General features: G+C 59.8%; 2 protein-coding genes across 7 annotated transcripts in view; one reads left to right on the top strand and one right to left on the bottom strand.

Annotated features, from left to right (window-relative positions):
• Positions 1 to 908: 908 nt before the first annotated feature.
• Positions 909 to 17,515, top strand: DBN1 (drebrin 1). 5 transcript variants are annotated; one of them, XM_021940013.2, is made up of 16 exons: positions 1,924 to 2,528; positions 2,975 to 3,095; positions 5,687 to 5,742; positions 6,363 to 6,475; positions 6,648 to 6,722; positions 6,838 to 6,984; positions 7,133 to 7,210; positions 7,403 to 7,554; positions 7,631 to 7,694; positions 13,445 to 13,504; positions 13,592 to 13,715; positions 14,404 to 14,541; positions 14,876 to 15,046; positions 15,428 to 16,077; positions 16,379 to 16,481; positions 16,636 to 17,515. In XM_021940013.2, exons 4-16 carry the CDS (start codon positions 6,410 to 6,412, stop codon positions 16,704 to 16,706), a joined length of 1,899 nt encoding a protein of 632 aa, XP_021795705.1. In that variant the 5' UTR covers positions 1,924 to 2,528; positions 2,975 to 3,095; positions 5,687 to 5,742; positions 6,363 to 6,409; the 3' UTR covers positions 16,707 to 17,515. The 5 variants fall into 5 exon arrangements, with proteins under 5 accessions (XP_009207914.2, XP_003900643.1, XP_017815661.2 ...); XM_009209650.4 differs by lacking the exons at positions 1,924 to 2,528; positions 2,975 to 3,095 and adding an exon at positions 909 to 1,213; XM_017960172.3 differs by lacking the exons at positions 1,924 to 2,528; positions 2,975 to 3,095 and adding an exon at positions 1,777 to 1,872.
• Positions 17,516 to 17,807: 292 nt separating this feature from the next.
• The window catches only part of PRR7 (proline rich 7, synaptic), a 14,494-nt gene continuing 5,676 nt past the window's right edge, over positions 17,808 to 26,625 (bottom strand). For both annotated transcript variants that reach the window (XM_021940016.1, XM_003900595.4), the window contains exons 2-3: positions 18,617 to 19,288; positions 17,808 to 18,369 (exon numbers count right to left, since the gene is read on the bottom strand). In XM_021940016.1, the coding sequence (XP_021795708.1) occupies positions 17,972 to 18,369; positions 18,617 to 19,049 (831 nt within the window). In that variant the 5' untranslated portion in view covers positions 19,050 to 19,288 and the 3' untranslated portion in view covers positions 17,808 to 17,971. The remainder of the gene's footprint in view (positions 18,370 to 18,616; positions 19,289 to 26,625) is intronic.

Raw genomic sequence — 26,625 nt, 5'->3', positions numbered from 1 at the left:
CACCCAGCAAGGAACGGAGTTCTGGGAGGCCCTGGCATGGTGTCCACTCCCTTGCAGGGGACTTTTCTGAGGCCCTCTCCCCTTCTGTGCTTAGAGTTTTAGGAGATAAAGGTGCCAAGAGGCTGGCCCTGAGCGTCCTTGGAGGAGCTCTGCCCTGGGAGTCTGGGGTTAGATGCTGCTTCCGGGACTCTACTTGGGACTCCTCTGGGATGCCTGAGGCTTGGGAGAGAACGCAAAGGATTTCCTAGCTAGCCCCATCTCAGAGGGCACAGGCTTGGAGGGGAGGGTAGGCCTGGAATGGAGGGATAATGAGCCGGGTAGCGGCTGAGAATGGCCTGGAATAACTGGTCATGGAGCCGAGATGGGGGACAGTGGTTGGGAATTGGGAACTGGGATCAGGATGAGACTGGGATGGGCTGGACTGAAGAGGTTGCCGTGAGAAATGTTGGGGGGGAGGGGGAAAGTGCTAAGCATGGGGCTGAAGCTGGGATGGGAAAGGAACTGGGTTGGATTTGAGGGTGGGATGCAGATGGCAGTGGATATGATGGGATAGACTAGGCATGGACCTCTCAGAGAAGGAGACGGGCCAGGGGTGGGCTGGTGTGTGACCTGGCTTGGGATGAAAATGGGTTTAACATGGAGTGGGACGCACCAGGAATGGAGATCAATGAAGCAATGGGTGGGGCGGGACCGGATTGGGACGGGGGGTGGGCGGGGGGAGGTGGGAACGGGGCTGGGTTCGGGGCTGGAAGGAGGGCTAGCGCCGAGGGTACGGACGGGGCAGGTGAGGGTTCGGGACGTGGGTGGGGCTGGCCCCGGAGCGGAGCGCAGGGGCGGCGGGTGAGGGGCGCGGGGGCGCCCGGGGCAGGCCGGGAAGGGGGGGCGGGCCTCCCCCTGGGCCGGGCCGGGGCGGCGCTAGGACCGAGCGAGCGGAGGGAGCGAGCCGGGCGGAGCCAGCGCCCCCCGCCCCCCGCCGGCCGGCTCCCCTCCCCCGGCCGCTGGCTCGCTCGGCTCGCGACGCTGCAGAGGCTCCGAGGCGGCGGCGGCGACTCCCTCTTTCCCTCCCTCCTCCTCCGTCCGCCCGTCCGTCCGCGCGTCTGTCCGTTCGGCCCGGTCCGGCCCGAAGCATGGCCGGCGTCAGCTTCAGCGGCCACCGCCTGGAGCTGCTGGCGGCGTACGAGGAGGTGATCCGAGAGGAGAGCGCGGCCGACTGGTGAGCCCCCCGCCCCCGCCCCCGGCCCCTTTGTCCCCGCGCCGCCGCCGCGCCTTTGTTTCTCTCCCGCCCCGCCGCCCCGCCGCCGGGAAGGGAGGGGGACCCCGAAATGGTGCAGCGGGCTGGGAGGGCCGGGAGGGGCTGCCTTTGTGCGCGCCGGGGGAGGGGCCGGCGGGCCAGGCGGGGCACTGCCGGGCCCCAAGTGCCCGGAGGCGGCCCCAGGCGCGCGGTGGGAGCGGCGGCCGGACGCGGCCCGGAGGCGCGGGGTCCCGATGTGGGGCCCAGGGCCGCGTGGCCCTGCGGGAGCCCATCCCCCACCCTACCCCCGGGCCCGGGGGATAGGTGTGCACGGGGCGGCCAAGGGCACCTTCGCCACCTTCGAGCGGGCGAGGTCCGGGCGGGGACGGGGCGGGGACCGAGCTAGCGGAGCCAGCGCAGCCTGCCTGGTTCATCCCGGCCCGGCCACAGCACAAAGGAAAGCGAGGGCGGGGGAGGAGCGGAGCGGGCTGGGGGCCGGGCGCCCCGCCCACCGGGGGCCTCTCGGAGTGGGCCGCCCTCCCCCCGGAAACCTGGGCTGGAGTGAGGTGGAAGGATGTTTGCTGCCACATGGCGACCGCGAAGTGACTCCCTTACCGCCGCGGGTCGCGGAGGAGGCAGGGGTGAGCTCTCCTCCCCTACCTGAAGGGGACTGCGGGGACTAGGCAGCTGGCTGGGGGGCACTGAGCTGCCTGTCTAGGGCGCCAGCTGAGGTCCCTGGGAGGAAGCCCTCTGGAGAACAAGTGTGGAGGGAGCCCCCAAAGAGGGCTGAAGGGGTGAACAGATCCACGGGCCCCTACCAAGGGGCCCTCGGTCCCTGATAGGGGAGGAGCTGGGCCGCCCCTCTCCCCGCCCCCCAACTGCTGTCTCCCCCTGAGCTGGGGGAGGGGATGGACCACCTGCTCTGGGGCTGGCGGCGGAAAGAAGAAACCGAGGGGTTCCTCACTGCCCCATCCTGGAATCCTCTTCCTCCCCGCCCCACCCCGTAATACTCTTGGGGAAGGTGCCCATCTGGTTCCTAGGCCGCCTCTCCCCGGTGGCAGATGGGAACAGGCTCTTCTTGAGGAAACTGAGGCAAAGAGGAGGGCGGGTCTGAAGGACCCCGCTTGGGCTGGCCTCACCCACACACTGGGTGGGCAGTCAGGTGGAGACTCTGACCTGGGGGCTCCTGGAGGAGAGGATGAGATGGCTGGGCATCCATGGCATGGTACTGCAGCACTGGCCAGCAGCCAGGCCTGGAGGGATGGACGCGAGAGAGACAAGCTCTCGTGTCCTGCAGGTCAGTCACAGGAGAGGCCAGCACAGACTCAGCAGGCAGGCGGCCCACCCATTGTCCCAGCCCTGCCCCGGGGGGGCTGAGATCATGGGAGGAGCTCTGGGCAAGTGGCCGGCTTGGCCTGGTGTAGGAGCTGGCTTCCGGGTAAGGCCCCGCCTGGGGAGAGGCACAGCTCACCCCAGAACACCTCCTTCGCCCTCCAGTCTGGAGGGGTGTTGTCTACCACCACCCCATTTTCTCCTAAAAGCAGAGCCCTGGTGGCCTATTGCCAGGGCCACAGAACCCCTGTTGCTCAACATCCTGCTCAACAGAGGCCTGCCCCCCCCACCCCAGCAGCATCCATGTGGCCAAAGCGAGTTATTCATCACTGGTGTGCGTCACCCCCCATCTGGGTTGTGTGTGGGACACACAGATGCACACATGCACATATTTGTTCACTATGGGCCCAGATCACATTTTGAAAAAGGGGTGTGAGGATCACTTTCTGCACAAGAGGATATGAATACCCCAGTGCCCAGCATGGAACCAGGGGTGCAGTGAGGTCTGAAGACTCAGAGGCAGACGCTGCACGTAGGTCCAGAGGGAGGGGTGTCTTGGGTAAATGGCTGTCTGCCCCCGCTTACCTTGCTTCCAATGGGGAGGGGTGGTTGGGGGGGAGTTCACTTCTAGGTGGCAGGGCCTCTGAAGTGGACCACTACTCTGGCACAGGGAGCAGGGGACCCAGGAAATGAGGTTGTATAGTGGGAGGGGCCGCTGTTGTCCCGGTTGTGATATGACTCACTGTGATCATATACAAGTTCCTGGTCCTCTTGGAAAGAAAAAGGATTGGGCCCAGCCCTACCTCAGATACTGAAGGCCTTTCTAGCACCACCATCCTGAGAGTGATAGTCCTGAGGGGTCCACCTGCCCTCACCCCCCAACCCCAGCTCACCCGAGGGTCTCTGGAACTGCCACATTCCAGCTCCCATCTCACACTAGTTCAGTATCTCTGGCTAGATGGCTTCTAAGTTGGTGTCAATATCACACATGCTTATGGTGTGTGGTGTGCTGGACCCCAGGACTCAGAGAGCAGGATGTGCTGATTGAGTCAGCATTCCTGCCTTCAGGAGGCTTACAGTTGGGGGCAGTGTCTGTCTCTAGGAGTTGGAGCTGGTAAGATATGTAGGGGTCCTCTACCCCATCCTGATTCCCTGTGGTTTCACCAGCTTCCACCTGGTGCAGCACCAGGCTCGGGATGCCTCTGATGTGTTTGAGAAGCACTGGTCTTTGTATTCCTGCTGGGATGTGGTGGGTGCTCTGGGAGGGGCAGCTCAGGGGAGGCTGCTGGGGGCCAGCAGCCAGCACTGGGCTCTGAAGAACGGAAGGATTCCACTGGGAATAAGCGTGGGGTAGAGGAGCAGGTCTTGCCTTCCATGTGAAGAGAACAACATAGGCAGAGGCTCCAGGGTGAGCCCTGTCCAGAACCCTGCCTGGGTCAGGGAGCCGTCCAGTGTGGCCCAAGTGTGTGGTGTGGACAGGGCAGTCTGATGGAAAGGCAGGCTGGACGGTTTGAACTGGGGTATGGTTTCTGCTGGAGAAGGGCTGTCGCTGGAGCAGGAAAAGGTGGCCGGAGGTGGGTAGGCAGGGGCTGAGGATGGAAGGCGCCCCAGGGATCCTGGGCAGGCCAAGACAGGTCCTCTCAGGGACGCTTGATGTCTAGAGCAGTCTCTAGGAACTAGGGTCCCTGGGCTCTGCCTCAGTTTCTCATCTGTGCATGGAGAGGGACAGAGCCTGCTTCTCTCAGGGCCCTTTGTTCCCGTGGTGGGTTAGGGCAGCAGAACAGGTGGTGGGCCAGCTGTGCTGAGAGCAGCTGTCAGGGTCAGGCCGGAGCTGGGGGTAACAGTTGGACCAGGAACTCCCAGCCCCCCAGCCCACCTGTGTTCCTTCCTGGAGGTAGGAAGTGGGGAATTCAGGAAGGGGAGGGGCTGGGGCCATTTGGCCCTGGCCACAACCTCTTAAGATGTCCCCTCCGTCCCTCCCGCCTTCATTTCCTTTGTCCCTTCACTTCTGTCCTTTCTCTTTTTCCTCCTCTCCCTGTTTCTCCCTCTGCTTCTCCCCTCCTCTTTCTCTTCCCCCTTGCCCTCCCTTACTGCCTCCCCTCCTCACAGCCCCAGCCTCCTGCCTTGGCACGTGGGAATAGGAGTTTGGAGAAGGGGTTGAGCCCTTTCAAACCTCAGGGACAAGGCCCTTCCTCCTAGGCCCGGCTCTCCTCCCTCCCAGAAGGTCCTCAGCCTGGGCCTGCATGGGGTGATGGGGGAGGCATCTCTGCATTCCCTTCCGTGAAATGGATGCTCTGTCACCACAGCCTATCAGAAGGAGCCAGGGCACACAAAGCTGGGGAGGAGGAGGAGGAGGAAGGCCGCCAGGTCAGCTTTCTGTTGAAGCTCAGGCGGAAGGAAAGGCCAGCAGTCTCAGGAGGCCTCAGCCAGGGCTGAGGCAGCCTAGGGGCTGGAAGGCCTGGAGCTCACGCATGACCACCCTGGGGCCAGAGTTTGGGCGAGAGTGACTGCAGTGACCTCATCCCCATTTCAGAGAGGCGGAGATTGAGGCTGAGGGCGGGTCCCCAGGGTCCTTTGTGTTCAAGGAGAATGCAGTTGGGGTGGGCCAGTCGTGTGCCAATTGCAGGGTTGCCATGGTTACCGGGGGATGCCCAGAGCTGTAGGAGCACCAGGTTCTCTCTTCTCCTCCTCCCTCCCCGGGGGAGGGGCAGCGGGGACCAAGGCACGTGCCAGGTAAGTTCCTGGCACTAGCCAATGGGGGATGAGGATTGTGGTAGCCAGGGAACAGTAACCAAGGAACCGTCGCCTTGGAATCTCCATCACACACCCGCTCCACTGGGTTGTAGGCTGCCAGGGCCAGGGCCGGGATGCTGCGCACTGAGCTCGACCAGCCAGCAATTTCTCCCCTCACTGCCTGTGCCCCGCCTGACCCCGGCCTCCAGCGGCACCCTGCTGGGCTCCCGCCTGAACCAATGCCTGGCCCTGTTGTCATGGCTACAGCAGGAGCCCTCCCTGTTGCTGTCCTACCCCCTCCATGTCCCCTATCCCTCCCCAGAGCCGTCCCCACCCAGAATTGGCGGCCTGGGCCCTGACAGTTTGACAGCCACCCCTCCCTCTCCCCAGGGCTCTGTACACATACGAGGATGGCTCGGATGACCTCAAGCTTGCAGCATCAGGAGGTAGGAATTCCAGCCATTCCTTCGCCTTCCTCTCCACCCCCTCCTCCCCTTGTTTTCTTCCCCACCCACCTGACTGTAGGCCACCTCCCCGCCTGCACCCTGCAGCCCCACACTTGCCTGGATTTGGCTGGTGTCCTTCCTCCAGTCATCCCTGTGTCCCCAGGGTGGGGAGGAAGCTCTGAGTCTTGTTGAATGTTGGACTTATGAGGCTGAGCCTCCAACAGGGAAAGTGACTTGCCTAAAGCCACACAGCTGGGACGCTTTGGGGGAAGGGCCCTATTCACTGCCTTCCCCAGAGCCAGAAGGCTTGATTGTGCCTCTGGGCACTGGCACCTGGTGAGACATGATGATGTGTGAAGAATGAGACCTGAGTGTGAAGAACAAACACTTCCTCAGTCCTACCCCAAATCAGGGCCTGCAGGAGTCATAGGCAAAGCCGCATCCCTGTGCACTGCCGCCCCCACACATACCAACACCAAACTGGGGCCCACACATCCCAGAGGCCAGAAGACCCCTGGGGGGCCTGCGGAGCCCTGGAGGAGCCTTTCCTTTGAGTTCCAGGCTCTTTTTGGGAAGGGTTTAGGAGGCAGAGACACCTGACGCTCTCCTGGTTACCCCAGAAGGGGGCTTGCAGGAGCTTTCGGGACACTTTGAGAACCAGAAGGTGATGTACGGCTTCTGCAGTGTCAAGGACTCCCAAGCTGCTCTGCCAAAATACGTGCTCATCAACTGGGTATGCGGCCGGGGCTGGGGAAGGGAGCTGAAGGCCCAGAGCAGGCGCCCTTCCTGTCGGCCCTCTGACACCCGTGGAGAGGGAACCCCACCAGTTCCGGGGAAGATGCACCCTATCATGTAGGGCCCCCCCTTGTCCTTTCCCGACCGCCTCTTTGCTGGGTACTTTGCAGGTGGGTGAAGATGTGCCTGATGCCCGCAAGTGCGCTTGTGCCAGCCATGTGGCTAAGGTGGCTGAGTTCTTCCAGGTGTGTGTCGGGGGCCAGGGCTCTTAGGGGTGGGGACAGCCACCAGGGTTTGTGTGCTGGGGTGGTGATGGCGGGAGGATGCTGCCACCTGAGCACTGCCATCTTCTTGTGGAAGGGCGTCGACGTGATCGTGAACGCCAGCAGCGTGGAAGACATAGACGCGGGTGCCATCGGGCAGCGGCTCTCCAACGGGCTAGCGCGGCTCTCCAGCCCCGTGCTGCACCGGCTGCGGCTGCGAGAGGATGAGAACGCAGAGCCCGTGGTTAGTGTGTGTTTGGCAGCTGTGGGCTCTGCCTGCGTGGCTTGGTGCTCGAGTCTGGCCTGCCCGGTCCCTCTTAGCCCTCACCCTTTAGGTGTGGGGGGCTCCTGGGGCATTCAGCCTGCCCATGCTGGGTCCTTCGACACCGCAGGGCACCACCTACCAGAAGACAGATGCAGCTGTGGAAATGAAGCGGATTAACCGGGAGCAGTTCTGGGAGCAGGCCAAGGTATGGAACCCTGAGCCTGGCCTGGCTGAGCCGCCCCTCGTGGACCCCATGGGGCAGGTCTGAGTCCCTCACTGCAGTGGCATGGCCCATGCCACGTGCCCCGCCCCCAGCCCTGGGTTAGGGAGGGGCCGGAGGGACTGGGTTCAGGCGCCCAGGCTCAGGGCCTACCCTTGCTCGCACCGGGGCTCGCAGAAGGAAGAAGAGCTGCGGAAGGAGGAGGAGAGGAAGAAGGCCCTGGATGAGAGGCTCAGGTTTGAGCAGGAGCGGATGGAGCAGGAGCGGCAGGAGCAAGAGGAGCGCGAGCGGCGCTACCGGGAGCGGGAGCAGCAGATCGAGGAGCACAGGTGAGCCCGCCCGCCCGGCAGCGCTCCAGGGCCCCCCGGGCGCACCCTGACGGGTGCCGGCTGCTTATCGTTCCAGGAGGAAACAGCAGACTTTAGAAGCGGAAGAGGCCAAGAGGCGGTTGAAGGAGCAGTCTATCTTTGTAAGTTCTTGGCCAAGGCTCCCGGTCTCTGGGTCAGGGAAGTGAGAATGGTCCCTGTGCTCCTGGGCCTTGTGGGGAGATCAGTGGCTGGGAGACAGTGGTGGCTGTTCTGGGGACCTGCATGGGCACGAGGTACCATGGAGCATCAGGCCTGGCACCTCATCACGTGGGGCTCTGGCCTCTGGCTGTGGAAAAAGACTACTTTGGAGAAGCTTGTGCTCTAGATTGGAAGAGAAAATCCATCTAGACCCAGACCCTCACTGACCAGGCTCCCTCTCCCCTCCCCCGGGGTCTCTTGGCAGATTAGACACTGTTCCTGCACTCTGAGGGGCCACCAGGCCTGGTCCCGCCACGGGAGTGAGGCAGGCGGCATGGGGGAGCCTGGGCCAGTGCCGAGCATCCGTAGCCAGTGTGCTGCGTCTCCTTGGGAGCAGCCTCTTTGTTCCAGGGGTCCCGTCTGAATCTCCAGACATTGGGAATTGCGCGTAGGTCCTGTGGATTGGTCCCTGAAAATTACAGCAGAGTCACATCTTCATGCTTTGAATTTAGTGTTTTGGAAATAGCTAATGTCATTCAGGACTGAGCGTGGCTCAGTTCAGGAAGGGAGGTGGGTTCATACTCATCTGGACTGGGACTGTGATGGGCAGGTGCAGGGCTGTGGGGACTGAAACGGGCTCCAGAGTCACCCACAGGAGGCTGAGAGAGAGGAGGCAAGACAGTCCTGCAGGCATCAGCATTAAGTCACTCCAGTCACATCGGCCCTTGGATGGGATGGGGATGATGTGTGGCTGGCTGGTAAGCTCCAGTGTCATTCATTCAACACACACTTGCCACCTGCCACATACAGAACATGGTGGAGAACAAGCTGGGTAAGATCTTATTTTCATAAGCTGATTCATGTTTTCTTTTGTTTTTTTGTTTTGTTTTTTTTTTTGAGATGGACTCTCACTCTGTCACCCAGGATGGAATGCAGTGGCATGATCTTGGCTCACTGCAACCTCCGCCTCCCGGGTTCAAGCTATTCTCTCCCTCAGCCTCCTGAGTAGCTGGGATTACAGGTGCACACCATCATGCCCAGCTAATTTTTGTGTTTTTGTAGAGACAGGGTTTCACCATGTTGGCCAGGCTGGTCTTGAACTCCTGACCTTAGTTGATCTGCCTGCCTTGGCCTCCCAAAATGCTGGGATTACAGGCGTGAGCCACTGCGCCCGGCCACATGTATTTGCTTTAATTGTGGCAAAATACATAAAATGTACCATTTCAGTCATTTTAAAATCTGCATTTCATTAAGTGGCATTAAATTCATTCACATTGTTGGATAACCACCACCACTGTTCATTAAACACAAATTCTGCCCTTCCCCACTGGCCAGCTCCTGGCAGCCACCATTCCACTTTCTGTCTCTCTGAAGTTGACTACTCTGGAGACCGCCTATCAGTGGAATCACACAGTGTTTGTCCTTGTGCGTGTGGCTTATTTCACTTAGCATGATGTCCTTAAGGTTCATCCATGTTGTAGCATGTGTCAGAATTTCCTTCCTTTTGAAGGCTGAATCATATTCTATTGTATGGATATACCACATTTTCTTTATCCTTTCAGAGTGAGGGTTATTTATTTATTTATTTTTTGAGATGGAGTCTCGCTCTATTGCCCAGGCTGGAGTGTAGTGGTGCAATCTCAGCTCACTGCAAGCTCCGCCTCCCAGGTTCACGCCATTCTCCTGCCTAAGCCTCCAAGTAGCTGGGACTACAGTCGCCTGCCACCATGCCTGGCTAATTTTTTTGTATTTTTAGTAGAGACGGGGTTTCACTGTGTTATGGGGATGGTCTCGATCTCCTGACCTCGTGACCCACCCACCTCAGCCACCTAAAGTGCTGGGATTACAGGCATGAGCCACTGCGCCTGGCCTGCCTCCCAGGTTTAAGTGATTTTCCTGCCTCAGCCTCCCAAGTAGCTGGGATTACAGGCACCCACCACCACGCCCGGCTAATTTTTGTATTTTTAGTAGAAATGGGGTTTCACCTTGTTGGCCAGGCTGATCTCGAACTCCTGACCTCAGGTGATCCACCTCGGCCTCACAAAGTGCTGGGATTACAGGCATGAGCCACTGCACCCAGCAGATAAAGTTTATTCCTTTTTTTTTTTTTTTTTGTATCTTTAGTAGAGACAGGGTTTCACCATGTTGGCCAGGATAGTCTCGATCTCTTGTCTCGTGATCCACCCGCCTCGGCCTCCCAAGTGCTGGGACTACAGTAATTACGGTGCCCAGCCAAGTTAATAAATAAATATTTATTATTTTTTAATTTTTTTGAAACGGAGTCTTACTCTGTCGCCCAGGCTGGAGTGCAGTGGCACGATCTCAGCTCACTGCAACCTCTGCCTCCTGGGTTCAAGCGATCCTCTTGCCTCAGCCTCCCGAGTAGCTGGGATTATAGGCATGCACCCCCATGCCCAGCTAATTTTTGTATTTTTGGTAGAGACAGGGTTTCACCATGTTGGTCGGGCTGGTCTGGAACTCCTGACCTCGTGATCCACCTGCCTCAGCCTCCCGAAGTCCTGGAATTACAGGCGTGAGCCACTGTGCCCTGCCCGATAAAGTTTATTTATTTTTTAAATTTTATTTTTATTGATTTATTTATTTTTGAGATGAAGTCCCACGCTTGTCCCCCAGGCAGGAGTGCAATGGCGCCATCTCAGCTCACTGCAACCTCTGCCTCCTGGGTTCAAGCGATTCTCCTGCCTCAGCCTCCCAAGTAGCTGGGATTACAGGCACCCACCACCACGCCTGGGTAATTTTTGTATTTTTAGTAGAGATGGGTTTTCACCACGTTGGCCAGGCTGGTCTCAAACTCCTGACCTCAGGTGATCCTCCCACCTCGGCCTCCCAAAGTGCACCGCGCCCGGCCCCGATAAAGTTTATTTTTATGCTGACATTTCAAACATACAGACATGCAGGTAGACAGAACAGTGTTGTGAACCCCCTGAGCTGATTTATTTTCACCAGTTATCAACATTTCAGGTAAAGTCTGAAGGAGCTTACCATTATTTTATAGTCCCATCTGGCCCTTCGAGTCTAGTCCACCTGAGAGTGGCAGTGGACATTCTAGCAGGTCAGTGTGGTTCCCTTGCAACTTCAGGTTCTCTAAGGAAGGGCACGTGTGAGAGACTTTGGGATTTAGCACTATAAAATGCTTTCTCCCGGCTTAAGGAGCTGTCTGCTTTCTCTCCCCTGTTACGAATTGTGTGCCATATCTGGGGTCCCTTTTTGCCTGGCCTGCAGGGGAGCTCCCGTGTATCTGAAAATGCTTTAGGCACAGCAGTGGCTTTGACCTGTGTGGTTAGTGCGTTGGTCTCTCTCCTTCCTCTGGGCCTTGCTTGTTTCAGTGTTGTTCACATGGTTGGTAGTTAAAGCCTTTGTGGTGGGTCGGGCGCGGTGGCTCACGCCTGTAATCCGAGCACTTTGGGAGGCCGAGACGGGTGGATCATGGGTCAGGAGATCGAGACCCTCCTGGGTAATACAGTGAAACCCTGTCTCTACTAAAAAATACAAGAAATTAGCCGGGCGCGGTGGCAGGCGCCTGTAGTCCCAGCTACTCAGGGGGCTGAGGCAGGAGAATGGAGTGAACCCGGGAGGCGGAGCTTGCAGTGAGCTGAGATCGCGCCACTGCACTCCAGCCCCGGCGACAGAGCGAGACTCCATCTCAAACAAACAAACAAAAAAAAAGCCTTTGTGGTAGCTACCCCTGGTCCTTACTTTGAACAAGGCAGAGGAACCAAGTGAGATTACAGCAGGCAAGGGGCAAAGCAGCAAAGGCTGGTGGGACACAGGCTCATGGGAAGGCGAAGAGCCTGGGCTGTCTGGAACTCCGTGGGCTGAGGAGTGGGGGAAATTTGATTGGGAAAGGGGAGCAAGGGCAGAGGAGGAGTTTAGACTTCATTCTGGGGGTCACAAAGTTATCGTTGAGGTGACAGCCCTCCTGAGGGTGGGATACTACGAAGGGCCCTTCTCCCAGTGCCCCTGATAGATAAGCTAAAATTCTAGATTGTAGGCTCAAAAGCAGAGTTGCCCTGGGACTTCACCACCTTAGCAGCCCCTCCTGTCCAAGCTGCCACCTGAGCAGCAGGGGACACTGACTAAGAAGCCTTAGGTGTATGAGTGCAGTTGAGCAAACATGCACCCGCCTTGTACTGGCCACCCACCCACCCGCAGACCCCAGTCCTCGTCCTGTGTCGCTCACAGCGGAGAGGGAGGTGCCTCCGGAAATAGGAACTTAAGGATGTGGTGTCATCGTGGTGGAAGCCAGGAACACTCTGTGGGGACCCAGAGGAGAAAATGACCTGAGCAAGCCAGGGACCTCTTCCCCAGGAAACAGTGGTCATGCTGCAGCTGGAAACCAGAGGGCCTGGCCCCCGGGTCGGGAGCAGGCATTTGGGAGAGGGGCTGATCTCCCGTGCTGAGGCTTGGAGGTGGGAATGGGTGTGCCTGTTCTGGGAACTGACTGTGTCGTGCTGAGGACTTGATGTCTACATCTCACAGTATGTGGGCGTCGTGGGGTGGGGGCCGGCAGGGGGTGGTATTAGAGAGGTGATGGCTAGGTCAGGCAGGGGTGGGGGACGTAGGCCAAGCGAGGGCCCTGCCTACCCAAAACAGTGCGTGCAGTGGGCAGGTGAAGCCAGTAGGCGATGGTGGGGCCGGGGGCAAGCGGGCGGCACAAGCCTGTCTTAAGGGGGCTGCGGCGAGGCCCCGGTGATGGCTGCTCTGGAGCTTGCAGGTGATGTCGCCAGGGCTCTGGCACCTCAAGAGAAACTGGGACCCTGATTTCAGTATGAAAGTTCCTGGTTTTTAAGTGGTGGCAACTAATTAACATGGTTTAAAAATATCATACCAGCAAAACAAAAGCCATCTGTGGGTCATATTTAGCCAGTGCTTGCTGTGGCTCATGGGAACCCCTGAGGGATTTTAAGCTCAGAAAAATCATGGTCTGATCCGCATTTTGGAAAGGTCCTTTCAGGGCCTATGGAGAGCAAATAAGGCAGGTAGCAGTGAGGAAGGCTGGGCCGTGATGCCACGGTCCAGGCAGCAACATTGGCAGCATGGTGGCCCCGGCGCTAGGGTAGGAGGTCCGAGAAAAGTTATCTGCAAAACAAGGAGCACTCCTGGATGGCCCTAGGCACTTGCTTAGATATGGGGATGAGCAAGCGGGTGAGTGAGCCTGGTGCCCAGAGGCCTGGCAGGTCAGAGATTAGGTGGCCGAGGGCCCTGAGGGAAGAGAGGGACTGTGACTCGGTTTGACGGGGCAGAGGTACCACCTCTGAGACCCTTCCTGCCAGATTGTGAAAGAAGCATGGGGGCTGTAAGAAGGCCAGAAGGCTGGGCACTGGTGGCTCATGACTGTAATCCATCCCAACCCTTCGGCAGGCCAAGGCAGGAGGATCCCTTCAGCCTAGAAGTTTGTTGAGACCAGCCTGGGCAACATAGGGAGACCCCATCTCTACAAAAAAATTAAAATTAGCCGGGCATGGTGGTGCACACCTGTAGTCCCAGCTACTCGGGAGGCTGAGGTGGGAGGATTGCTTGAGCCCAGGAGGCAGAGGCTGCAGTGAGCCGCGATTGCACCACTGCTCTCCAGCCTGGGTGACAGGGCGAGAACCTGTCTTAAAAACAAAATGAATAAATAAAATACAGTAAAAAAGAAGGCCAAGAGCCCCTGTGGGGGTAGGTGCACCAGACACTGTCCCTTTGTTTCTAGGGTGACCATCGGGATGAGGAGGAAGAGACTCACATGAAGAAGTCAGAGTCGGAGGTGGAGGTGAGAGCTGGCGCACCAGCCAGGTGAGGCGGACAGGGCTACCTCAGGTTGCCTGGCCGAGCCCCAACCTTTTCCTTGTGCCCTCAGGAGGCAGCGGCCATTATTGCCCAGCGACCTGACAACCCACGGGAGTTCTTCAAGCAGCAGGAAAGAGTCGCATCAGCCTCTGCAGGCAGCTGTGATGTGCCCTCGCCCTTCAACCATCGACCAGGTAGTCCTAGGCCTCACCCCCACCTGGCCCCACTCCTTAGGTCACGGCCCTGAGCCTCTCTGGGACTCTCTTGGAAGGGAAGCCTTGCCCAAGGAACCCTTGGAGAAGGCGAGACCTTCATCCAGCGTGCATCCGCCCACCACTTCCCAGGTGGCAGGACCCCAAGAAGGGCCAGGGATGGTGGTGAAGTCGCTTGTGGCTGAACAGTGGGGAGTGCTAGAGCCTGTGGGGTAGCTCTGGCATGGGCCGAGGCACAGCGCTGGCCGCGGGGAGCAGCTCGGCTGGGGTGAATTAGGCCTGGCCTGGAAGGCCGGGATGCATGCGGGCTGGGCTCTTGTCCCCGGCCTGAGTGAGCCTCCTGGAGCTTGCACCCAGGTGTCCCTGTGCCGCTTCTCACTGTGCTGCTTCTGCCTCCCCTGAAGCTCTTCCCTGCCCTGTCTGCTGGTCTGAGTGTGCTTGCCCCGTGCTGGGGTCCCGCCACAGGCCCTGTCCGCTGTACTGCTCCCAGGCTGGCTGTGTGTCTGGGGCTGGTGTGAGGCTGTGGCTGGCTTGGCTGAGTGTGCCCCTGGCTGAAGGCAGCTTGGACATCCAGGGCCAGCCCTGGGGGCGGGAGAGGCCTCGGGCAGGGGTGGGGGAGACTGACCCTCTCTTGTCCTCTGTCTCTTTCTCTGTCTGTCTCTCTCGGCAGGTCGTCCGTACTGCCCTTTCATAAAGGCATCGGACAGTGGGCCTTCCTCCTCCTCCTCTTCCTCCTCCTCCCCTCCACGGACTCCCTTTCCCTATATCACCTGTCACCGCACCCCAAACCTCTCTTCCTCCCTCCCATGTAGGTAGCAGCCCCAGGCCTCGGCGGGGGTGGTAAGGAGGGCCCCGCTTCCCAGCAGCCCCCCGCCCTCACTCCCCCAGCCTGACCGCTGATCTCTGGCATTTGTCCCCAGGGCAGGCACTGCCTGCCTCTTGCCCCTGGCCTTGTGGGGCACTGGCCCCCAGGGGCCTAGTTTACAGGGTCTGGAGCTGTAGTCTGGCCCCTGCGGGGGCTGGGGAGCTCCCAGCCCCCACCCAGACTCCAGAGAGGAGGTGCTGGCCAGGCCCCAAGGAGGACAATCCTGTCTCACCCCGCTCCCCCGCCCTCACTGACCCACCTGGGGTTTGTTCCACAGGCAGCCACCTGGACAGCCACCGGAGGATGGCGCCCACTCCTATCCCCACGCGGAGCCCGTCTGACTCCAGCACCGCCTCCACCCCTGTTGCTGAGCAGATAGAGCGGGCCCTGGATGAGGTCACATCCTCACAGCCTCCACCGCTGCCACCGCCACCCCCACCAGCCCAAGGTGAGAGAGGGATCCTACCTGCACCAGGCCTCCCGTCATCAGTCCTTGGCTGGGAGCCCCAGGTTGCCATGGTAACCGTTCTCCAGGGATCTGGGCCACCCATCACCAAGACTGCACTGCCCTGGAGGCGGCTGCTGGGGGAGGAGCCCTGGTGTACAGTCAGACCTGCCCTCTCTAAAGCTTAGCACCTGCCCTCTCAAGTGGGAATCGGGCCTTCCCAGAGCTGCCAAGGGGCTTAAAGTCACTGGGGTCACTGGGTAAGGGGGCAGTGGTCCACCTGCATGGAAGTCCCCGGCTCTGTCACTCGTTAGTGGGTGGGCAGGGTCTCCATCCTCCCCCAGGGGAGCCGGTTGCATGTCTCCTCTGCCTGTGCTGTGACAGAGACCCAGGAGCCCAGCCCCATCCTGGACAGTGAGGAGACCAGAGCAGCAGCCCCTCAGGCCTGGGCTGGCCCCATGGAGGAGCCCCCTCAGGCACAGGCGCCTCTCCGGGGGCCAGGCAGCCCTGCAGAGGACTTGATGTTCATGGAGTCTGCAGAGCAGGCTGTCCTGGCTGCTCCTGTGGAGCCTGCCACAGCTGACGCCACCGAGGTCCACGATGCAGCTGACGCCATTGAAACCGACACTGCCACTGCAGACACCACTGTTGCCAACAACGTGCCCCCCGCTGCCACCAGCCTCATTGACCTATGGCCTGGCAATGGGGAAGGGGCTTCCACACTCCAGGGTGAGCCCAGGGCCCCCACGCCACCCTCGGGTACTGAGGTCACCCTGGCAGAGGTGCCCCTGCTGGACGAGGTGGCTCCGGAGCCACTGCCGCCAGCAGGCGAAGGCTGTGCCACCCTTCTCAACTTTGATGAGCTGCCTGAGCCGCCAGCCACCTTCTGTGACCCAGAGGAAGTAGAAGGGGAGCCCCTGGCTGCCCCCCAGACCCCAACTCTGCCCTCAGCCCTTGAGGAGCTGGAGCAAGAGCAGGAGCCGGAGCCTCACCTGCTAACCAATGGCGAGACCACCCAGAAGGAGGGGACCCAGGTGCGGCAGGGACTGCCTGGTGGGAGGGATGGGAGGGAGTGGGGGCTGAGCAGGGTGCTGGCCCTGCATTCCTCATGCTTGCACCAGTACCCCCTTTCTCTGTGACCCACATTATTGGAGGGGAAGTCCATCCCACCCCGCCTCTGTGGGCCAGCTCTGCTTTTGTTCCCAAGGCAGGCATCCGTGTTTCCCTGGCAACCACTGATGGAGTCATTGGTTGCTGGGGAAACGGGCTCAGGCCTGGTAGGTAAGCCCCAGTCCGGCTGGGTGGGGCCAAGTGACCTAATGCTTTCGCCTGCAGGCCAGTGAGGGGTACTTCAGTCAATCACAGGAGGAGGAGTTTGCCCAATCGGAAGAGCTCTGTGCCAAGGCTCCACCTCCTGTGTTCTACAACAAGCCTCCAGGTAGTACTGGGCTGGATTATGGGGAGGAATTTGGGTGTGGGGGCTGGATTTGAGTGTGGGTAGCCACCCCACCACTGCCCACCGCTCACAGAGGCTGGGGACACAAGTATGGGTCTGCTAGGTCCTTAACTCCTCTCCCTTTCTAACGCCTCAGAAATCGACATCACATGCTGGGATGCAGACCCAGTTCCAGAAGAGGAGGAGGGCTTCGAGGGTGGTGATTAGTGGTGGCGCCAACCCTAGGCTACCCTTGCCAAGGCCGCCCACCTGCATCGGCCTCTGGCCAGACGGCCCGCCGTGCCTGCATTCGCAGCAGCTCCGCCTGGCACCCACTCTGGATTCCGGCCCTGGCTGGGGACTTGGCCGCTTCCCTACCCACAGGGCCTGACTTTTACAGCTTTTCTCTTTTTTTTAAAAGTTGATAGGAGACTTGTACAGTTGACTGGTTTTCCTCCCGTTGGTAGTTGAGACGCTGTTGCAAATTCCACCCCTCCTTCCCTGGTCCAGATTGTAGCTCTTAGTCCTCCCTGCTCAGCTGGCCGGGGTGGAGGCCTCACCCTGCTTGGGGCCTGGCGTTCGGGGAGCTCTGGTGGGAAAATGTCTCCCACCTCTTTTCCTAGTTTTATGTTTCTTGGAAAAATATCACTTTGTATTCTCTGTCCAGGGCTTCAGATATTTTGCACGAATTTTAAAACATGGCAATAAATGGCTCGTGGGCTCTGGCTCCCTGGGACCCCCTCCCCGCCCTTCTTTTGACCCCTTCTTGTCTGGCCCAAAGGAAGTAGCAGGCCCAGCTGGGGCCCCTCGGCTGCCCCCCCCCCTCTCCTGCCGGGCAGGTCCCAGGCTGGAGGCCCTAGGCGCGGTTCAGGTCAGGGCTATGGATGGGGCCCAGGGGCTTTGGTGGCCCCTCCCCAACTCCTTCCTCTTTGCTTGGGTTCCTTTTTCACGTTCAGTAACTGGTTTTTTTGGAAAGCACAAACTTCTGTAACGGGTCGTGCTCATGTCTGTTAATAAAGAAATCCAGATCCCTTTGGGCTGCCGCCTGCCCTGACCCAGGTTCCCAACTCCTCCCATCTCCGAGGCCGCAGCACCTCCTTGCCACCAGGGGGCGTCCTCACCCTAATTCCAAGACCCGCCGGGGCCGGGGGGCGGTGCTGGGGACTGAGTCTCCCAGGGGAAGCCGCCTGGAACTGAGAAGGTTGATCTCAGTTCTGTACCCTTAGGCTCTATTGTGGCGGAAACGCACGTTCAGGGTCCGTCCTGCCAAGGTCCCGGCTTGTCTGGTCACCAGAACCCTGGGCGAAAGCAGCGGGTGCACCCTCCGCATGTACCAAACCAGATCACACACCTTTATTATCCTCAAAATGTAACAAACGGGATAAGAAATCCCTCCCTCCCCCCGCCCCTCCCCGCAGTCCAGGGAAGCATTTAAAAAGCCCCGCAGTCAGGCCAGGAGTCCGCCGGTGGGGCCCGGGGCGCCGGGCGCCCCTCTATACGGCTGTAGTCCTCCCGAACAAGGGGATGGAGACCGGCAGACGCCAAGCTCCGTGCTCCAGTGGCTCGCGGCTGCTGAGCTCTGAGTCGGTCCAGCTGGGGAAGACCCGGCGGCCACGGTCGGCCTGCAGGCAGAGGGCTGGGCAGGGCGGCGCGGGCCGAGGGGCGCTGGGCAGGTGCAGCGCGGAGTTGTAGCCCCGGTCCAGGAAGAGCGGCTTGTAGCTGGGAGGCGGCTGCTCCTGTTTTTCCGCGCTGTCGCGGCGGCTCAGGAAGGGCGTGACGATCTTGCGGTAGAGGCCGCGCGTGTCCGTGAGCACCTCGCTGTAGGGCGGCGGCGGCTCGGCCATCAGCACCGCCTCTTCGTAACACGGTGGCTTGGACATGTCCGATTCCGCTGCGGAGTGGGAGGCGGTCGGAGGGGGTGAGGCCGCCGGTTCCCAGCCTCTCGCAGAGGCCCCAGCCAGGGGCCGCCCGCGCCCCAGATCCAGCCCCAGCCCCAGCCCCAGCCCCAGCCCGAGCCCGCCGCTGCCCGTGTTCTCCCGGAGGCTGCGGGTGGAAACCCCGCGGGTAAGCAGCGAGCCCTCCAACGCCCGCCCACTCCCGGCGGCCCGGATCGCCCCCTGGCGGAGGTCGGTACTCACCTTGGCGCGGGTAGCTCCAGGGCCGTGGCGGCACCGACAGGTGCGGAGGCGGCGGGTGCGGGAGCGCGTGGTGGTGCGAGTGTGGGTGTGGATGCGGGTGCGCGTGCGGCTGCGCGGGCCCGTGGTGCAGCAGCGGGTGCACGTGCACGTGCGGATGCGAGTGCGCGTGCGCCGGCGCCTCCAGGCGACTGCGGTGCGGCGGTGGCTGCGGCGGCGCCAGGCCCGGGGGGCTCCCGGCCAGACTGCCCTCGAGTTCGAGGGGCTCCAGCTCTAGGGCGCGCAGGTTCTGCTCGCGCAGTCGCTCCTCCTGGCGCCGTTTGAGGCGGCGGCGCAGGAAGCTGCAGAAGCAGCAGAGCAGGACGATGAGACCCCAGATGAGCCAAAAGCCGGCGAAGCACGTGAGGAACGTGTAGGTGCCCTGGGACATCACCATGGCGGCGGCACGGGCGGCGGGTCCTCAGCCGCTTCACTGGACACTGGACTCCTCTGCGTGGCCCCGGGCCCGCGCCACACTCTCAGGTGCCGCCAGCGTCACTCGGGGACCCGCGGCCGGGGGCTGCCCGTGGCAGGTCTCAAGTCGTGCGCGCGCCGGCGGGGGACAGCAGCGGCGCCCGCTCCTTCCCATGGCGCCGGCGGGCGCGCGGGCGTGCCTCACCCGGGGCCGCGCGGGACCTGTGGGGCAGACACGGGGCGCAGTGAAGGCGCGCCGCGGCCCCCAACGACTTCCCGGCCCCCGCCCGCGCCCTGCGCAGTCCGGGGAAAGCCTTCTCCGTGGGAACCCCGCTCTCCCCGGGGGGCCGGTGACGTCACCGAGGAGGGTGACGTCACGCCTCGAGGTTTCCCCGGTAGGGTTTCCCCGATCTGAGCCCCGGCCGCCGCCGCGGAGCCCGGGCGCCGAGGGGAGCCGAGGCGGGCCAGCAGGGGGCGCGCGAAGGCCGGACTCCAGCTCGGAGGAGAGATTCGCCATCCACAGTCCCCGGGGCAAAGGTACCCCAGCTGCGAAAAGGTTTCAGGAGCCTGTGCGCACCAGGTCCCTGAAGAGGCGTCTCGACGCGGTTGCTGTGCGGCGGGGAAAGGGTGGTATATCTCCTGGAGCCCCACAGACAGCCACCCGGCGCCCTGTACAGACGCCTGGTAGCCCCTGGCTGCCCAAAGCCCGGAACAACTGGCCCTGCACCGCGCCCTCCGGGTCTCCGCCGCTCCCATTGTAGGGCTCAGGCAGGTGGCTCCGACTGGTAATGCGTGCCAGTACTGCATGCCACCGGCCCTGCCTTTGCGCCTAGCGCGCTGCGCCGAGCGTGGGCCAGTCTCTCTCTTCCTTTCCTCCAGGCGCCCTGCCTGCTCCAGCTCCGCTTCCCCGCCTCCTACCCTTGCACAGCCCCACTTGGCTCTGCCTCTGTCTCCAGGCCGCCGTCTCCCTCTCCCTCTCGCGGAGGGGAGGAAAAGTAGATGAGGGTCGGAAGCTAGTCTGTCGTACCCACCTGGTCCTGCACTCACGCCAGATGGGCATCTCTAGTTCCGCTTCCTCCCCTCCACAAACGCAGGCGAGAGGGGGAACCTTGCACCCTAAGAGGGAGGTAGGAGGGAGCCCTGACTCTGAGTGAAAGGTGGCAGGTGACTGCTCACCGCCCCCACAGAACAGAACTGAGCCTTTCCTGAATGCCTTATACACACAGGTTTGAACGAAAGCCTTCGGGTAACCGGAATGATTCCTGTTTTACAGATGAGCAGTTGGGGAAAACTGGCTGTGTAGATGGCAGGTGGTGGAACCATAATTTGAACCCAGGCCTGGCCTCAAAACCCTAGCCTGGGTGGGGTGGGGGGTAGTGCTGCCTGGGCTACTTTGTGGGCCTCTTCCAGGAGCCCCACAGACCCTCCTACCCTCAGCACGCCCAAGGCACACACACACTCTGCTTTGAGAGCCACAGGGAGCCTGAGCCCCAAGCTGGGGGGAAGCCAGGCCATGGGCCACCCCACACTTCTCCCCAGATGGCCCCTGACTCCATGGCTGCCTTCAGCCACGTGCCACTTGGTGCCCGTGCCGGTCCCCTTCTCCTGGGCCTGCGTTCCAGAACAGACAATGGCAGGAACCATAGCTCTGCCCGCCCCCTCGACAACCCTGCCATGAGGCTGCCATGGTGACGCAGCCCAGATAAAAACACGATGCTGCCAGTCACTGGGAGTTAATTACATCTGTTATTCTTTTCCTGAGCCATCAGGAATGCTCTGAGGAAACTGGCACTAACTAGAGGTCCCTCTGGCCTGCCAGGCAGGAACAGCTCCGGGTCAGAAAAGGTAACCCTGGGGCTGGAGGTGATGGGGTTTAGCTGCATTACAAATATCTTTCAAGGACCACACAGAATCCTCTCAACACCACCTTGTCCATGCTGGTTGTGCCCATTTGATAGACAGGGAGATAGGCTCAGAGAGGGAAATGACTTGCCCCAGGTTACACAGCTCAGAAGGGGAGGAGCTAGGATTTAGCCTGAGTCTGAATCCAAACTCTGTCAAAACACTCCCTATGTGATAAGCCAGATGTAAGTGGCAGCCATGGGGGCACTGGGCAGACAGGCCAGCTAGCAGCCAAAATGTGTATTCCCATCCCTTCCCACCAGGGCCCTGGCATGCCTGATCACCAGCCCGACGCTGCTGTGGAACAGCAGCATGAGAAAGAGCTACAGGATGAAGGGGAGATGTAATGGCAGCTCCAGGTTAGCAAGAGACAAAAGACAGGGTCTGTGCCCTGAGGGCACCCAGCTCAGCAGGTAGGGCATTAGGCCAGACAGGGCAGGCCATGCCCAGGACCTGCTGGGTGCCATCATAGCTGCATTTTATAGACTAGGCAACTTTGGGCCAAAGAGCAAGAGGAAGGCACTTGCTTAAGGTCACATAGCTAGCCCCATGGCCCCAGCCTGGCTCTGCCCCCAGGTGGAGTGGGTGGGGATTTGACGCTGAACACTATCCCCTTGGCAGTGTCACAGCAGGCCCACGGGACTGGAATCCTGTCTGACGCCTCCCTCCCAGGTGCTCAGTAGACTCTCACTAACCGACCATAGGTGCTCAATACATAAACATCAGAGGTTCATTCAGACCTTTCAAAATGCTCTACCTGACCAGGCCAGACTTTGCAAAGCCTCCTGAAAAAAGCATGCCCCCTTACTGCTCCTTTCCTATGTGAGCTCTTGCCCTTGTCTGGGAGCCTTTCAGACTCAGACCCTGCCTGCAGCCTGCTTCTCCCAGTCACTCCCTCCACTGTCCACACTGCTCCAGACTGGTAGTAGCACATACCTGCCTCCTCCTACCCAACCAACACATTCAGGTGCTAGGAACGATGCCCTGCAGACAGACTGGTCTGCCATTTTATCATTTTATTACTCATGTTCTGTTTGTTTCCTGTTTCTCTTTTCCTACTTTCTTGAAGGTTATTTGAACATGTTTTAGGGTTCCATCTTGATTTATCTGTAGTGTTTTTGAACCATATCGCTCTGCATGTTTTCTTGGGCCACACACTCACTGGGAGCACGGCAGGGGGATGAAAGCAAGACCCTTGGTGAGTTTCTTTTTTTTTTTTTTGAGACGGAGTCTCGCTCTGTCGCCCAGGCTGGAGTGCAGTGGCCGGATCTCAGCTCACTGCAAGCTCCGCCTCCCGGGTTTACGCCATTCTCCTGCCTCAGCCTCCCAAGTAGCTGGGACTACAGGCGCCCGCCACCTCGCCCGGCTAGTTTTTTGTATTTTTTAGTAGAGACGGGGTTTCACCGGGTTAGCCAGGATGGTCTCGATCTCCTGACCTCGTGATCCGCCCGTCTCGGCCTCCCAAAGTGCTGGGATTACAGGCTTGAGCCACCGCACCCGGCCGCCTTAGTGAGTGTCTTAACCTCCAAGTTGCTTCAGTTTCCTCATCGGTGAAGATGAAGCTAATCCATGCCAAGGGTGTGGAGGTGCCAACAAACATTAGCTCTGATGGTGGCTTCTGAGCTGAGGATACAGAGATGTGTGTGTCCCCAGGGTGCTCCCTGCCTGAGAGCTGGGCACCACCCTCTTCGAAGCAGGCTAGCATTCTTGTCATTTGGCAGATGGGAACACTTGGCTCAAGGAGATGAAATGACACCCAAGGGCACACAGAACCAGGGCCTGGCTGCATTGCTGTGGGCACCTCCCACACTGCCCTCTGCACAAAGAACCCTACACTTCAGCCTTACACACCAAAGCACCAAAGATCTGCCACTGGGTCCTTTATCTCAGCAAAGAGCCTACCATTCCTTCCATCCACCGCATCCTCTGCAGGGTGGCATCTGTCCACTTCCTTTGGTCCTCCTGCCACTGCCTTGGCCAGGCCAACATCGTCTCTCCCCTGGCCCCCATCACCATGCTTGCCACTGTGCTGTGCCCCTGCCCAGCCTAGTCACTCTTCATAACACCACGCTGCCTCAGGAGCCAATCTAGCATTTAACATTTAACATGGCTTAGATCCGGGCCTCTCAAACTTAAGCAAGCATCAGAACCACATGGAGGCTGTTAAAACAGTGTTGGGCTCCACTCCCAGTGCTGGATTCAGTAGGTCTAGGATGGGGCCCGAGTTTGCTTTTCACAAATTCCCAGCAGATGCTGGTACTGCAGAGCCGGGGAACACACTCTGAGAACCACTGACCTAGGTGCTGGCCTCTTGGATGAGCTCCTGCCAAGGCCTCTTGGGCTCACCTGAGCCACCTCACCCCTCAGGGATGGGAAGCCCAATGATACCAGGATGTTCCGGGGCGGCCAGGGTCCAGCACCATCGGTCTTACCAGCTGGCACCCAGTAAGCAGCTCAAGAACCACCTATGGAAGGAGAGGCTGGAGGGCTCGTTACGTGTTTGGTCTTTTAGCTGTGGGACCGGGAGTACCTTAAGGGCTGGGTCTGTGTCCAATTCATTCCTGGGAAATGTCAGCCATTCACCAAAATGTCACAGAGAGAAAAGCCATCACCCAGCCCTCGCTTGGCAGGGTGGTTTATAAGCAAGTGGAGAACCCATGCGTCTACATGAATCAAAGGAAAAGGCTGTACGGAGCCACACACCAGGGTTCTGGGGGGCAGGGATGGGAAATCCCGGGCAGCAGGGGCGCTGGGTCCCACCTGGATTGGAGGCTAGAGCTGCTGGTCTTCAAGGGAAGGGACAGGAACGCAGAGCAGAGGGTGAGGGCTAGGGGGCAGGACAGACTGACAGCCTGTCCTGTGTGCCTTGCACATGCCAGGTCCACTACTGGTCTCTATGCTAGTTATCTAAGGAAAAGCCAGGAGGTGGCTACTGTTCTCTCTACAGACAAGGATGTAGGCTCAAGGAGTGGGTCCAGCTCAGGTCTCCATAGCCAGGTGATGTGAAGCTCAGGTGATGACAAAGTCCCTGGTCCCAGCAGGAAGGGCATTTCAGGGAGCCACTGGTAACACCCTTACACCCCTCCCACACCAACACAGAGGAACTGAGGCCAGAGACGACTTGACAGGACTTGTCTCCACTCCCAGTCAGCCAGGCTTGGAGCTGGCCAAAACGGCCCTCCATCTAGGCCAGGGTACTGAGTGGCACCCTTGCTTGCAGGTAGATGACCTAACCCTGACACCAAGCCAGGAAGCCAGGGCTTGGGAAACTACAAATAGGACCACAGAGACTGAGGCCCCGGCGGGCCTGTAGGTGGAGAGCCTCACTCAGGCCAGTGTCTACAGCTCCGGCCCTCTTCAGGGCAGGGTTTTCAGAGACCAGGTTCCTCCACTGAAACCTCAGCCTGCGGCTCTCTGTGCCTTCATCCCCGCAGCTAGCATAGAAATAATGATCTGACCCTCCAGGGGAGGAGGCCACATGCGCATGATGGTGATACCCTGGTGGGAGGCAGCCTGGGTAACATGCAGGGTGCCGAGGGGTAGCCCTGAGCTCATATTTGGCTTCCGCCCTCACTGAGCCATGTGATCCCATCCTGGCTACTCCCATACCTGAGCTGGAGTTTCTTCAGCAGTAGGACAAGGGTGCCGAGGGGAGAACAGAACTCCCTCTGATGAGGGATCACCGTGCAGCCTCAAGAGGCTCAAATACAGAAAGCAGCCCCTGCAGGTGGCCCAGCAAAAACTGCTGTCCCTTTCCCACAGGCCAGAGGTCTCAGACACAGGACCCTTAGGTTGGACACAGTTCACAGACATGTTTTAAAAACAATCCATGCTCACAATCCATTTTTAAAAACATTCTGATTAATTGCCAACATTTAAAAATCCAGGAGATTTTATATAAAGGTCTAGATTTCTGGTTCATCTTGAAAATTGGACACAAGACCACATTTCACACAGTGACAAAGATTGGAGCTGAGCGGCTCCCTGGCCCGCCTCACTCATTCCATTTCCCCCCTGATCCTTGGAAGCATTTGGGTTTCCAATGCCTGGAGCTAGACTGAGCACCCACAGGCAGCAGCACTGCACGGGCCCATCTTTGCTAAATTTTCTCTCCCACAGCCAAGACTGCAAGCTGAGCAGGCCCCGGAGCCCATGAGCCTAGGGTCAGGGCTTGGGGTTTTCCCAGGGGACTGAGGCAGCCCTTTGCTGCTTGGTCTCACCCAGAGGGAGAAAATGGAGGCAGGGAGGAAGTGAAGAAGGGAGGAAGAAAGCTAGCCCCATCCTATAATGCATCTGGGGGAGCAAGAATTTGGCTGATTTTGCTGGAAGAAGGAAAAATGTACCAAGACCTGAAAGATGGGGAATGTCCTCACTGGAGGAAAGTGAAGGAAGGTTAAGAATGCTCCTCTAGAAGGCTCTACTGTTCTCTTCTGCCAGGGTTACAAGAGAAGTTAGATGGCAGGCAGAGAGGAGCTCTGCCCGCAGAGAAGCCTGCATAGTGGACTCAGCTCTGCCACTTACTGCTAGTATGACCTTGGGCAAGTCACTCACCTCCCTGAGCCTCCCTTTAGAGTCTTCATCTCTAAAATGGGGATAATAAACTTACCTTGAGCAACTGTTGTAAAAAAATTAGGAGATAATGGATGCAGAGCACTCAACACAGCTCTCACAGAGCAGGAAGGGAATGAAAGCTACCTGTGAGTCATTCCCCAGGCGCCCCTGCCTGCAGGAGACTCAGGCCTGACCTCCAGGGCACCACCCATCTAAGGGCATCTTATACCAAGGCCTCAAATGCCCCAGATGTCAGTCACCTCTAGGAGGCCTCCCCAGATGGGAAACCCAAGGGCTGTTGTGGTCACTGGGATCCTGGATCTGAAGCCCGCGGTCGGGGCTGGCATCTGCTGAGTCAGGCCTGGGAGAGCTGGCAGGAGGGCCATTTCTCTCTCCAGCATGATGCCCGCTGAGGGGAGGTTGGGAGGGGAGCCAGAGGTCATTTCCTCTGAGTCAGAGGCCACTCTCCTCCCAGAGGAGCTCCCCTGGAGGACCAGGCACCTCCATGTGGCGCGGGCCTCCCTGCCGGCCAACCTGCATGCCACTCAGTACAGTTGGGGCATTGTGCTCATACAAGAAAGGGGCACTTGTGATCCAGACAATGGGCTGGGTCGATCCCATTTGGCCTGGGCTTCAGCTTCCCTGGGTCAGCAATGTCCTTTCCTCTGCTCTTGCCCACTCTGCTTCCACCCCTCCCTGGAGAATGGTGGCTAGGAACACGGAGCAGAGACTCACCGCGGGCCCATGCCCGGTTTGACACGTGCCCCGGCCGTGAGGAGGGATGCAAGCTTCGCTCCTCTACCCTGGTAAGAAACGTCGCCCCTGGGGAACCCAGCTCGGCTCAGGCCATGTCCAGGGCCGGCGCGATTAGGCCCTGGGGGGTGGTGGCGGCGGTGGATGGTTGGGGAGTCTATGGGCAAAGACCCCAGCCCCAGCCTCCATGCCTCCTCCTCCCGTGACAAGCCCAGGGGCTGGGCCGCCCCCACGTTTGCAGCCACCCCAGGAGCCCTGCTGCGACGACTGCAGCCACGTGGGAGCCAGCTCGTGCCCACAGCCGTTCGCCCCCACCCCCACCCTCGATGGGCTGTGGAGGCAGGCACACCCAG

The sequence above is a fragment of the Papio anubis genome, chromosome 5, assembly GCF_008728515.1.
Source record: "Papio anubis isolate 15944 chromosome 5, Panubis1.0, whole genome shotgun sequence".
NCBI lineage: Eukaryota > Metazoa > Chordata > Mammalia > Primates > Cercopithecidae > Papio > Papio anubis.
Note: the sequence above shows the minus strand (reverse complement) of the source record. Positions and strands in the feature narration are given on the sequence as shown.

What these genes read in the sequence shown, in the direction of transcription:
- DBN1 (XM_009209650.4), top strand. Translation starts at nt 1,128, where the DNA reads ATGGCCGGCGTCAGCTTCAGCGGCCACCGCCTGGAGCTGCTGGCGGCG. An exon ending in AGGTGGCTGAGTTCTTCCAG is followed by an intron (nt 6,723 to 6,837) that starts GTGTGTGTCGGG and finishes TTCTTGTGGAAG; the next exon opens with GGCGTCGACGTGATCGTGAA. An exon ending in GCCCTTCAACCATCGACCAG is followed by an intron (nt 13,716 to 14,403) that starts GTAGTCCTAGGC and finishes CTCTCTCGGCAG; the next exon opens with GTCGTCCGTACTGCCCTTTC.